Source organism: Cololabis saira, chromosome 7 (assembly GCF_033807715.1).
Source record: "Cololabis saira isolate AMF1-May2022 chromosome 7, fColSai1.1, whole genome shotgun sequence".
Classification (NCBI taxonomy): Eukaryota; Metazoa; Chordata; class Actinopteri; order Beloniformes; family Belonidae; genus Cololabis; species Cololabis saira.
Genome location: NC_084593.1, coordinates 36,620,634 through 36,633,657, shown reverse-complemented (window position 1 = coordinate 36,633,657; position 13,024 = coordinate 36,620,634). Strand labels below are relative to the sequence as shown.

The window sequence follows — 13,024 nt, the reverse complement described above, 5'->3', positions numbered from 1 at the left end:
TCTTTTCTCCCTTCCTTTCTCCTTTCCTTGTTTTCTCCCTTCCTTCCTTCCTTCCTTCCTTCCTTCTTTCCTCCTGCTCTCTCCTTCCTTCTTCCCTTCCTCTTTTCTCCCTTCCTTCCTTCTTTCCTTGTTTTCTCCCTTCCTTCCTTCCTTCCTTCCTTCCTTCCTTCCTTTCTTCCTTCCTTCCTTCCTTCCTTCCTTCCTTCCTTCCTTCCTTCCTTCCTTCCTTTCTTCCTTCCTTCCTTCCTTCCTTCCTTCCTTCCTTCCTTCCTTCACATACGTTGTGCGTGGATCCTTTCTTCCTTCCTTCCTTTCTTCCTTCCTTCCTTCCTTCCTTCCTTCCTTCCTTCCTTCCTTCTTCCCTTCCTCTTTTCTCCCTTCCTTTCTCCTTTCCTTGTTTTCTTCCTTCCTTCCTTCCTTCTTTCCTCCTGCTCTCTCCTTCCTTCTTCCCTTCCTCTTTTCTCCCTTCCTTCCTTCTTTCCTTGTTTTCTCCCTTCCTTCCTTCCTTCCTTCCTTCCTTCCTTCCTTCCTTTCTTCCTTCCTTCCTTCCTTCCTTCCTTCCTTCCTTCCTTCCTTCCTTCCTTCCTTCCTTCCTTCACATACGTTGTGCGTGGATTTAACACAGAACCAAAAATCCGCTTTACACAAAAACGTCATCAACGGGAATTTATCGTTTTTACCGCGAGATGACAAATCCTTCCTCTTTTCTCCCTTCCTTCCTTCTTTCCTTGTTTTCTCCCTTCCTTCCTTCCTTCCTTCCTTCCTTCCTTCCTTCCTTCCTTCCTTCCTTCCTTCCTTTCTTCCTTCCTTCCTTCCTTCCTTCCTTCCTTCCTTCCTTCCTTCCTTTCTTCCTTCCTTCCTTCCTTCCTTCCTTCCTTCCTTCCTTCCTTCCTTCCTTCCTTCCTTCCTTCCTTCCTTCCTTCCTTCACATACGTTGTGCGTGGATTTAACACAGAACCAAAAATCCGCTTTACACAAAAACATCATCAACGGGAATTTATCATTTTTACCGCGAGATGACAAATTCTTACCGTGGGGAATTTTTTGGACGGTTTATCATGAACGGTAAAATATCGCCCATTCCTAGTGTGTGGGCACTGATTTTATTCTTTCCTGATCTGACCAACTGGTCCAGAGAAAACAGACCTGTGCTGTACGTCTGTGGGTTGGGGTGGCAGCGCTTGAGACACAGCATGAAGAGGAGAAGGTGTGTGTATTTCAGCCGGCCCTGTGGGTGTGTAGGTGTGTGTGGGGAGAGGCAGATGTGCCACTCAGCCCCTGATTGGCCTCTTACCCCGGAGACCAGAGTCAACAGATGGGGAGATCTTAGAAAACAGTTGCATCAGCGAAAGGAGCAGCCCCCTCGCTGACTCCACATACATTATTAATGCGGTTGTAATTGCTTTTTAAATATATGTGTTTTATATATTTACGTATTACCAATAATCTCTCCATCACAGTAAGTGTGTGTCTGTGCAGCGTTCCGTGTTGCATCCTGGACGTCCAGTCTGCAAGACACACACTAACTATCTGTTCCTGTGTGTGTGTTTGTGTCTGTTCTTTTGTCCATTGCTCGCGTGTCTTTGTGTCTTTTGTACACCCCCTCGGAGTGCCCTTGAGATTGGTGTGTGTGTGTCCTCCAGAGAAGATCAAGGCCCCTTCGCCTGGAGCACACAGACAGATCCATCCCCTCCTGAGCCTCGCTCGGTCACACTGCACTGGACAGCCACATATGGAGCTCCAGGACAGGGGTGGGGGGTGCACGGCCACTACAAAGAGTAAAACATTCCCCTCATAAATAATTGAGGGAAAGGGATGTATTGGAGTGCAGACAGAGGTAAAACCTGTGGTTGTTCAGCTTTTATTTTATTAGTAGCGTCAGCCTGCTAATCATGCACATCTTTGCTTTCATTAAGAACATATAATTTCCAAATAATCATCCACGTAAGACATGCCTATTTCAAAGACTAATTGTTGCTTTTACCTTTTCTTTTTTCCACCGCCGCTTTAGTTTTGATGCACCATTTGAGCGGATGCCGGAGACAACTTATTAATGACAGTGGCTGTCTGTCTTAATAATTGGTATTATTAGCTTGTCAGCAAAACTAAGAGATTACTTTATTAATAGGTGTATTTATAGCACAAACAAGAACCACTTTCCAAGTGCAGCGCACTGTACACCGCTGCACTTGGAGCGCAGTACTTTACGCCACCAAACTTAATGGTCCAGCTCTGGTCCGTGAGCCAAATGAGGCTGAAATGATGCTCTTTTTATCTCCACTCCTGCTAACTGTAAGTCCTCCTTTCAGCTGCGGCGGGGAAGCGTCTTGTGCTGGTGCTCCGCGGCGTGCCGGAGAGAGCTGCAGCGGTGCTGCCAAGCTTGAAACCCTTGTGTTTACTGAGCTTTTTGTAGCGTTAATCGCGCCACAGGTTCACCGCTCATAAGGGGGTTTTTGCCGCACCTTGTTTGTTGTGCCGCGCACGTGGACGTGTGGGCCTGGCAATCACTGGGGGGGGGGGGGGGGGGGGGGGGGGGGATTTTGTGCCGCGCGCCCCGGAGCCACGCAGCGTGAATGGGACCCCTCTGAGGCGTCCACCCTGGAGCCCGATCATAAATTACATCAGGACACATGTGCCTGAACAGCATTTTTTCTTTCTTTTTTTTTTTTGAATGCATGAATAAATGTGTACGTGCATGAGTCCTCCCACCACAAGAACTCCCCATGTGTGCACAGACATTTTTGTGCAGCTGATTGTTTGCCTTTCTCTGCTTTCCTATTTTTCAAGACGATAAATAAAGCCTCAGAAATTGCCCGACAATCTTCCGGAGACACGTGTACGTGTACACCCTGAGAGCCTTTTAGAAAGGCATGCATCAGGAGCACGGCTGACAATATCTCTCTGAAGCACTATCCTACTGCTGGAACGGAGCTACGGAGGAGATAAACATACACACATAGATGCACTATGGGGAGGCGGGGGGGGGTCTTGTACAGCTGTGAATCTGTGTATTTCTTCATTCAGTATTAAAGAGAGTGTGTGAGAACAGACAGTTGTGCTTTCAGATAAAAGTGTTTTGCTCCAAACTCCAGTGGAGTATGGCCTCCTCTTTGCGTGCGGAGGAATGGCTGAATGGATGGAAACGAGGGGTTCTTGTTACTTATTCTCCCGGCGTCTTGTTTGCTTGCTCCGCATGGTGCACCCCAGCCAAGGAAGAGGTGGTTGCTAGGATACAGGTGAACGGTTGGCATATAGGAGGAGAGACGGGTCCATCATTGAGAATGGGGGGACCTGGAGAGGGCAAGATAGTTGTGGGGAAAAAAAGGAAAAGGAAAGAAAGAAAGGGAAGCCGCGCGGCTGGTGCATGGAGGGCACGGGCAAATGCAAAGGGGGGGGTAAGGAAATGAGGGATAAATGACTGAAGAGTTGCGGCTGATATGTCACTGTCAACGGTGTGAGGTGTGAGTGTGCAAGATTGCGTCAAGAGTGGGGGTCTGTTGTTTCCCCTCCCGAGAGGGGAGACGGAGACGATAAGGAGGAGGAGCGGGAGTGACAGGACAACCAGGTGTGGAGAGGATAAACTGAAGTGAGGCAGGAGGAGGAGAGATGAAGGAGATTGCGGCCTCCAGAGGCTGGTGTCACCTGGAATAACCGTGGGACTAATGTCTCCTAATTGATCACAGCAAGCACAGAACAGAGGGAGTGTGACAGTGAGACGAGAGGACAGCGGGACGCTGCGGAGGACGGGAAGAGGAGGTGTTGACAAAAGAAGTTAGGGAGGATAAAAAAAGGGATGAAGAACGCACGCCTCGGAGGACAGAGCATGTACACAAAGAGAGGGGGGAAAAAAAGACAGAAAGAGACGCATTCTGGTTGCAAATGAGAGGTGAGGCTGGCGTGATGGATGAAAGATCGAGGACGTGTCAAACCAGTTGTGTCCAGGTGGACTGTTTTCACATACCCATATGTACACACACACACACACACACACACAGGCGTGCCCTTGACTGCTATGAGTAAACTCTGGCTAGCGGGCGCTTGTGTCACCTTTGCAGGAGCACTTCATATGTGACTATGTGCGTGCTTGTGAGTGGTGAATTGTTGAGCACAGTGGCACACCCCACATGCTGCTGTCACCACTGATGAATGAGAATTAGACACACACACACACACATATATGTACGCGTACACATGCAGACGCAATGTATTTTTAGGCTTTGCTCTCAGCTCCCCTGTCTGTTGATTAAACAGAGCCACACAGCACACACTCAGATACACTGTCATCGAGTGTGACCTTCATGCCTCTGAGCCGACCACTTTCCATCCATCACTGCCGTCTTGCTGCTCCAGACTGATCACAATCGCTTACTGCCCGCTCCTCCTCGCGGCCGTAAGCGCCTGGCGTCAGCGCAGCCGCATCGCTGTCCTCTTGCATAATAGCATGTTAATGGTTTTTACCGTTCACAGCTCGCTAGTTTCGCAAGGTAAATAGATAATAATCAAAGACGTATCCGCAACTCAAAAGTTATCAAATCCACACCTGGTAAACAGGAAAATTCAATTACTTAAAAGACAGGGTTCCCACACTCTGTCAGTGGCTCCGTGTCTCTTCTTAATTATGCTTCCTGAATCCTGTAGTACACGCTTAAAATTGTGGCAAAAAATAGCAATAAAAGGCTTCTTATTTGTACGTTTATTATGTGAAAATATGTAGAAATCTCCCTCCTACTATGCCGGACATGATGGAACATTTTTCTCCTCTGAATTTTTTCTTGAAATATTTTTAGGTCCCTAAGAAGCGAATTATTTTTTTTGAAAAAAGAACAGAAATGAGAAGAAATGTGTTTTTTTTTTTCCTTCTTATTAATCATGGCTCATACTGAAAACACCGTCCAACTGCATGTTTGATGTTGAGTATAATGAGTTATTTGGTGCAGCTTTTTTTAACCTTTTAAATAAGTTGCGGGGGGGGGGGGGGGTGGGTTTAACACATTTCTCCCTGTTTTTAGTTTTTCAAAAACATCCCTCTAATATACCAGCTGCTGACTTGTGTTGAATCTGCAGCTTTCACAGTGTGGCTCCTCTCCAAACGCAGCTCCTTGACCCCACAGTCCCCTCTCACATTGCATGTGGCTTCCCTTCTGCTGATCCAAGGTGGAACAGCGAGAGGTCAGGATGTGTCACTCATGCCAGTGTAGGTGTCTGTGTACTTCTGCATTTGGTGTGTGCGTGCTATGTGTTTTGGAGGTGAAGGCACAGTTGGGCATATGGTGGATGCAGGAACCTGGGCAGAAGGATCAGACGTGTAGCGTGTGTCCGCAGCAGCAGGGCCTGTCGCACGGATAAAGGTTAGGATCTTACCACACGCTGCCAGTCCAGGAAAAAGGGCAGGGCATGGCCAGGACCAGGCACAAGGTGCTACGCCATCTGCACCATGAGGGATAAACGGGTCATCTGCTCTGGTCAGGTAATACAAATCAGGGTGCACAGTTGTTTAAGTTCCAACTTTTATCCTTTGACTTTATGTTTTTCTGCGCGCGCCTCGGAGGAAATTATATTTCATGGCTGAATTTTGTGTGCAAACACAGAAGTCGCAGCCTGACCGATGCCTTTCTGAGTGGTGTTCATTTTGCTTGCATTGGCGTGCCTAGGCTCATTTACCTCATTTCCTCATTCATTTATTCATTAGCACAGGTCTTATCTGGAGCCAATACTGAGCCCAATTAGGTCTACGGTGTTACATTAGTCCTGTGTTTGAAACGGAAGATGGATGAAGGCAGCGTGAAAGAAAACGCCATCCCCTCTTTCTATTCTTCCTCTGCCTCTCATTTTCTTTGAGTTTCTCCATCTCCCGGGCCTCCCAAAAGGTACTCAGTCTTTCTCGTCCTCACTATTTCTCTCCCACTCTCTGATCTGTGATAAGATAGCATAGTTCCTCATATCCTGTTTCTAATACAGATCGATGGGAGGGAAAGGACCGCGGCAGGCGGGGATGAGGTGAGGCAGAGTGGGTTGGTGCGAGGGAGGAGGGAGGGTCAGGGTACAGATATCTGAAGAGGAAATGAGGATTCAGAAAGAAGGACATCACTCAGATGCACATCTCTTTTCATTTAGCTAATCACACATATCCATTAAAACAAGCCCGCAGACACGCACACACACATATATACGGCCGCTTCGGTGCTTTCGGTGCCGGTGAGGAAGCCATTTCGGCTGAATTGCCATCCCTGTCTTTTCCCAGGTAGGACTGCCTGCAGACTCACATACAGTAACCTTTTGTGTTGCAGTCAATTACAGTTCAGTTGCATCAGCTGGGCGAGGAGGTGCCCTCGGGGGTTGCAGCATGGTGCGCCTGTTGATAATACCATGCAATTTGCAGCATGCATACTCAGACGTACACACTCTCCGACGCAGACAAATCATCTCTCCTGAGTGTACGTGACCCACGAGGGCAGCCGCCAACAGCCGCCCCCATCCCTTTGTCTGAGACTCTAAACCATCTCGGCGAGCTGCGTCTTCTAGAGGAGAGAGAGAACAACCATATTTATAGATTGCATGAGTGGATGTTGTAGGAAACGTTTTATGTAATACCCGAAAAGGCCCGGAGTATTGAGAACCACAGAGAGCACACAGTCCTTCCCTCAGTCGCTCCGACGTTAGCGCAGCGCTCCCGTATCAGAAAAGGTACGAATGATACGGACAGACAAGCCCATGCTGCTCTTTGTTAAGGTGGCATCTTTTAGTGGACAGTAGGGCTGTTTGATTTTGCCCAAAAATAAAATCTTGATTTTTTTCTCTCAAAATCCGATTTTCGATTACGATTACGATTATTTTGTGAATTGACAAAAGGCAAAGAAATGATTTCAAATATGCTGTTTTTTTATTGAACATTTGCCCCATTGGGCTTTAAGTGCAAACTTTGCTCTTATTAAACCAAAAATGAATGAATAAAGTGCAAAACTCTGTAAAATAAGTTGTGACCGATGGGGCACTTCTTGTCACAGGTATTGAGAGGTATTTCTATCAATCATTAATATGGTATCAATCATTAATATGTGTGCAGACAAGGTAAAAAAAAAAAAAAAAGTGAAAAATCGATTTTACGATTTTCACATTTTAACATCGTTCTAATTACATAATCGCGATTACGATTTAAAATCGATTAATCGAACAGCCCTAGTGGACAGGGTTTGTTTCAGGCACCAAACTGCCTGCCAGCCAGCTCAGAGAGGGCTTCACCTATTGGGAGAGGAAGGGATCGGGGAAAAGAAGGGAAAAGAAAACACATAAAACAAAAAAAAAGACAGTAAAAAGCTTCCTAAACCAATTAGAAGCCAGGCCAAGAATAAGGGGGCTGGTCTCAGCTACAATTACTGCCTTAATTGAGGTCAGAGTTGTTAATTTACTGGTGAATTAGAACAGTTAATATGCATTTATTAGGTTGGCCAGGGGAGAAGGCGAATGAAAGTGTTTTGCCCATGCGTGTGTGAGTGTGCTCTTTGTGTAAAGCGACTTGCATGGCAGAAGAAATGGCACACACATTCATGCAAGAGGCCATTCACTCTCTATAGTACAATTAGCTGCATCACAACTGGTTCATTTGGAGATGCTGCTGTTTAAATAGGCAGTGATAAGGTTGAGTTGAGACAGAAAGAGGCGAGAGACACGAGAGCAGAAAGGAGGGGAAGAGAAACAGGGGGAGCAGGAGAACAGTTGGAGCATGTTGCAGAGAACAGAATGATGATGATACAATATTTCCCACTCAGGGGACATTCAGTGCGCCGTCCGCAAAGTCACCTTTCTTTATCTTTGGCTCTCTCTTTTTTTTTTCTCCTTTTCATGCAGAAATCAATTTACACCCTTTAACTGTGAGAGAGATGAGCATTGTTTAAAACGTGCATATTTGCGTTGGATTGCTGTCAGAGGAACTGGTGCTGTGAGCCACGAAGCCGGAGACGGAATCACAGCCGTCTTTTCTCATCCAGACAGTCAAAGAGCACAGAGGCCTCGTCCCTTAAATCTTTCTTCCATGCTAAGCATCTCCTCCCTCCCCTTGTTCATCTGTGTGTGTATGTGTGTCTGTGGGGGGGGGGTTCTTCTCTTTCTCCCAACTCTGCACCCTCATCAGTAGTCTATTTTTCTATTCTTTCTTTCATCCTCCGGGGATTTTTTCTTACGTCCTTTAATATTCTCTAAGTTGCTGTCCTCCAGCATTCTCTCTGTTCTCCGCGCTGCTCCTGCTTTCTGCCGAGGTCTGTCGCCGTCTCTCTGAGTTGCTGAACATTGGCCTCCCCTCTTTGCTCTCAGAGCCAAAGGGCCAATGAACCTCCCCGCCCCCCCCCCCCCGCCCCATCTCCTCATTTTCATCTCAATGGCACCTACGTACATCTTATTCTTTTTGTTTAACCACGGGATCACACGTGCTTCTGCTTCTTCTGCAGATAATACAGGCGGCCACTTATGCCTGTCTGAATTATAAATTAATATTACATAAAAACCTCATGAATCTATTTTTAATGCAACACGTTTGCTTGTTATGCCTGCGTCTGTACGATCTTTGCGCGCGGGTGTGTGTGTGTGCGTGTGCGTGTGCGTGTGTGTGCGTGTGTGCGTGTGCGTGTGTGTGCGTGTGCGTGTGCGTGTGCGTGTGCGTGTGCGTGTGCGTGTGCGTGTGTGTGTGTGTGTGTGTGTGCCCGTTAAAATGAGCACACATAGTAAAAAGCAGACAGAGTGAAAAGAAAGTCATTCCAACTCAGAGTACCATCTTGGCTGTCAGTCGATTTCGATTCAGACAGGCGTTATTGGCCCGGCACTTAATAAAGCCTTGAAATGCAGCTTGAAAACAGTAATTATGGCAATTATGACCAGAAAAAAAAAAAAAAAAAAGACACTTAAAATTTTGGCAACCCAAAAAAAAGCTAAATACGTCTTCTCGTTTGTATTTATTTTTTCTTCATTTTTTTTGCTTCTCACAAAAATGAGGCCCTAACACGGTGCTGTGAACGTGCTGTGAAAACGGGCGAGGGGGCGAGGAGAGCAATCACAGGTGTCTCCAATTGTCTTTCTTGCGTCCGGCTGCAGACCTGTTGACAAAGCCGCGGCTTCCCAACAAGGTGTAAGTGTGCCATCTGTTGGTCAACTTGTCAATCTTGAACAGCCTTGTCACAAAAGTTAAAAACAAAACCCCCAAAAAATGAGAGCAATGAGCGCAAACAGAAAAGACAGAAGCAAATCCAGAAAAATCTAAAGAGGTTCACCAACTGTCACCGCCACATGGAAACGGCCATCAGGCATATTGAACGAGCGAACCACGGGGCTGTCTGATGTGTTTTTGGGGGTGACCTCGACTGAAAGCGCCGCCACAATAGATTCACAGCTGCTTACTGTCTCCAACTGATTCAATAGGCAATCTTTGTATCGACAGCTCACTAAGATACCATCTGTGTGTGTGTGTGTGTGTGTGGGTGGGGTGGGGGTGTGTGCGTGCGCGTCTTCGTTATCTACAAGGAAGGACAGGGAGAGATAAGAAAAAAGAAGGCCAAAAAAGGGGGAATTAAAAGGAAAAGAGTGGGAGGAATGAAGGTCAGCGTGATTAAAGAGGAAAGGGCAAAAAGTGTATATAAGAGACAAGAAACAGAGGGGGCAATCACACTCTCGCTCTGTCTCCTGTTTTTTTTTTTTTTTTTTTGACACCAACACACCCCCACCCAGTGGAAACGCTGAAGGCCAGCCAGCAGCCATGGCGTCAGCGCTTTCCTTTGACCACGAAGCAGCGAGGGACGGGTGAGGGACGGGGGAAGAGAGGAAGCATTTAATAAGAAGTAGGAAACAAAGAAATGGAGGGAGAGATGGGACATCCATGGAGAGAATGAGAGTAAATCCTACAACCGCGTTCCTCATCTCCTAAAACTTTTACACCCGTCCTCGTGTGTGCAAACCCTCGGCAAGTGAAGATGGAATTTGACAAGATGGAAATTGATTCCCAGGCTCCAGATGCAGGTGTTGTAAGTCTTGTGCGGTTGGGGATAAAGCCGATGCTGAGAGGTGTGCAACAACTCCTACATAATACATCCTGCACAACCTCCCATTCATGCCGTAGCAGCCAAGCCCATATTACACAATTTATGAATGCACACAATCCAGCAGGTGCATTGTGCCTTTTTACTATGAAATTATCCCCAAACAACAATTTGCAGCAAACAGAAATCCTACCTGGCGGAGGAGAAATACTTTCCGTCCACGCATGCAGTAAGGGAGCAGGGCTGCTGGGTTCCTCCTGTGTTTTTTGGTGGATAGAAAAGTGTTTGGCAGCAGGATGAGGAGGGAAGAGACGTGGGGAGAGTAAAAAGCTGACAAAGTGAAGAGCGAACGCACTCCAGCAGCCTCTTACCACCTGCACACAATAACACAACCCAAAACAAAACAAAGAAGGAAGGGAGAAGGAGAGGAGAGCCATGGAGTGCTCTCTTCAGAGAGCTATCTGTCACCTGCTCTCCGCGAAGGCCTCGAATGAAGCAGGAGATGCTGCCGTTTCAGAGGATGGTTGTTGGAGGCTGAAGCAGAGACAGAAAAGGAGATTTTTGTGGTTTTTGATTAAATGCTTTGTAAGGCTTTTTCTCACACTTGGTGCCTAAAGTAACCTGCCATAAGATCAGAGCAAAACAACTATGAAGGCAGATTGTGTAAAAGCTGCAGGATTGGCTGCATATACAGTAGAAATGACAGCTCCGACTCAGGTCGGCCTCCTGATGAGCTTTCAGCTGGTTCCCTTGGCCTGTCGGCGATGCACCATGCAAATGAAATGTCCTCACCTCACCACCCTGCCATCTCTCACACCCGTCCCTCCCCACGCCCCCTTCTCTGCGTCTCTTTGTGCAGCGATCAACTTGCTGGGTCTGACGTGGCAGCTGAAGCCCTCCGACGGCCCCGTGTTAAACAACGGACTGGGAGCCGGCCTGCCCGTCAACAGCGATGTGGCCACACTGCCCTCTGGAGGCAGAGGTATGCACCACGAAGCACACGCCCCACACTCTCATCCACGCAGGCATCAGCATCAGCAGCAAGAACCAGGCTGCTAATGTTGTGTATTTTTCTTCTTTTGCAACAAATCATGTGAAAAGGGGCCAAAATCAACAACAAATGCATTCTTTACAAGCATTAAGTGAGCGTGTGCAGCTTAAGCCTGATTTAGGTGAAATTCATCTGCCATAAAACTCAAATATTGCATAATAACTGTTAAAAAATGCATTTATGAGCTCCGCTGGGGTGACATCTTCGTTTATTCTGATGATTTGGGGCTCTGTATTTTACTTTAAATTAGGTCCACACACATTCAAGCATCCAGGAACTGGGATTATTAATCAGATCTCTGAATGTGCGCTAATCCGCAGCTGTAAACAGTACTCAGCTAAACTGCTACTTACTTCTGAAAGAAATCACAGTAATGACTTTGTATTTTTGAGCGTGGATCTTTTCCCCAGCAGGAACAAATTGGCTTCAGTCTGAGAGCCGCAGACAGGATAGGAAAAGGATTTTTGTTATTGATTTTTTTTTAATATTAATTAATTTCTATTTCGTGTAGGGCCAGACAAACATATTGTTGGATTTATTTGAAATAATAAAACCAAGAAAGCCTAATTTTTATTTATTTTTTGTCTTTTAAACTCTTTAACTGCAAAAATAAAACGCATTTATATATATATATATTTTTTTTTTTTTCTTCCAAAACATACTCGGATAATATATTCATGCAATTTAGGGTGCAGCACCGGATCTGCTCTCTGTGTGTGCTGTTTAACCACTTTGCTGTTGAGTTTTGTGGAGCCAGGTTTCTATCAGCAGAGAGGTAAAACTCCCCTCACTCATCCCCCTGTCTTTAAAGGCCCCCATGCGGCTTTCTATCTGTTTTCCTTTCTCCTGCCCGATCCGGCTCTGTACCACACACAGCATGTACTATAGATGTGTGTGGGCCGCTGCTCTCTGTCTGCATTCTGCATTAATGAGGCTACTGTTGTGTTGTGTTCCCAGCCGTATAGTCCAGCTGCTGCTGTTGCTCCTCTCACTTTCACTTTTATATCCTGGCTCTTCTTCACACAAACTTCTCTTCTCTGTCTGGTGCCCTGACACGCTCCTGTTAGATGGCTGACCTGATTGCAGGATGCCGTGCGTGTTTCTTCTGTTTATGCCCTTCTGCTCGGTCTGTTTAAACATTTCAGCCTTGAAATGAAAAAAACAGTCCACAATCATAGATTTTGATGCAAAAGTCAATATTCTGCACAACATCAGCTGCGCAGTGGTATACAAATGTTTTCTGTTGTCTGTAACTGAGTGATTCGTTAAATATAGATGGCTTTTTTTTTCCCATTCAAGATGAAAACTTTCTTTACTATAACAGTGTTGTTGCTTTTTCGTTGTTGTTTTTAGTGCAATCACTCACAGCTTTAAAATTACAAAAAAGGATGATAGCCCAAATCATACATGGTCAGTCCTGAATAACCGCTGGTTAAAGCTGTTTCCAGTCTTTCAGTTCTTGTTTGAGGGATTTTCTGTCATCCGTGTCTCCAAAAGCTGGAATTTCTAGGCTATCATGCAGATTCTGCTCTTTTGAGTTCAAATCAGAGTTTTTTTGAGAACGCTCAGATCATGTGACTGTGAGCACTATGAGAAGTCATTAAGCCTGCACCTTGTGGTGTTTGTTTTTTCGTGATTGCGTCGTGGATGCCATCCTCTTACCATTTTCACCTTTTTTTTTTGCATACACTGTGACATTTGCCTTAAATCCATCCTTCCCTGCACGAGTGAAAAGAACTGAAATGTTTCCCGTGTTAATGTCTGAAAGCTTGATGAAATTCAGCAGCCTTTTTTTTCCTTCACACAAGCTTTTTCGGGTAATTAAAGGCAAAATGTTCTTTCTGGCGTCAAAATGTTCATTTTGGAAACGAGTCATGTCGTCTCGTTTCCAAAATGAGCATTTTGGACGGCTTGTTTAGATGCTCATTTGCAAACTTCTGACACGGAATCTTGC

General features: G+C 46.0%; 1 protein-coding gene across 10 annotated transcripts in view; it reads left to right on the top strand.

Moving 5' to 3' along the window:
- The window catches only part of tenm2a (teneurin transmembrane protein 2a), a 246,226-nt gene that overhangs the window by 186,354 nt on the left and 46,848 nt on the right, over window positions 1-13,024 (top strand). For all 10 annotated transcript variants that reach the window (XM_061725794.1, XM_061725796.1, XM_061725795.1 and 7 more), the window contains one exon: window positions 10,879-11,001. In XM_061725794.1, coding sequence (XP_061581778.1) covers window positions 10,879-11,001 — 123 coding nt within the window. The remainder of the gene's footprint in view (window positions 1-10,878; window positions 11,002-13,024) is intronic.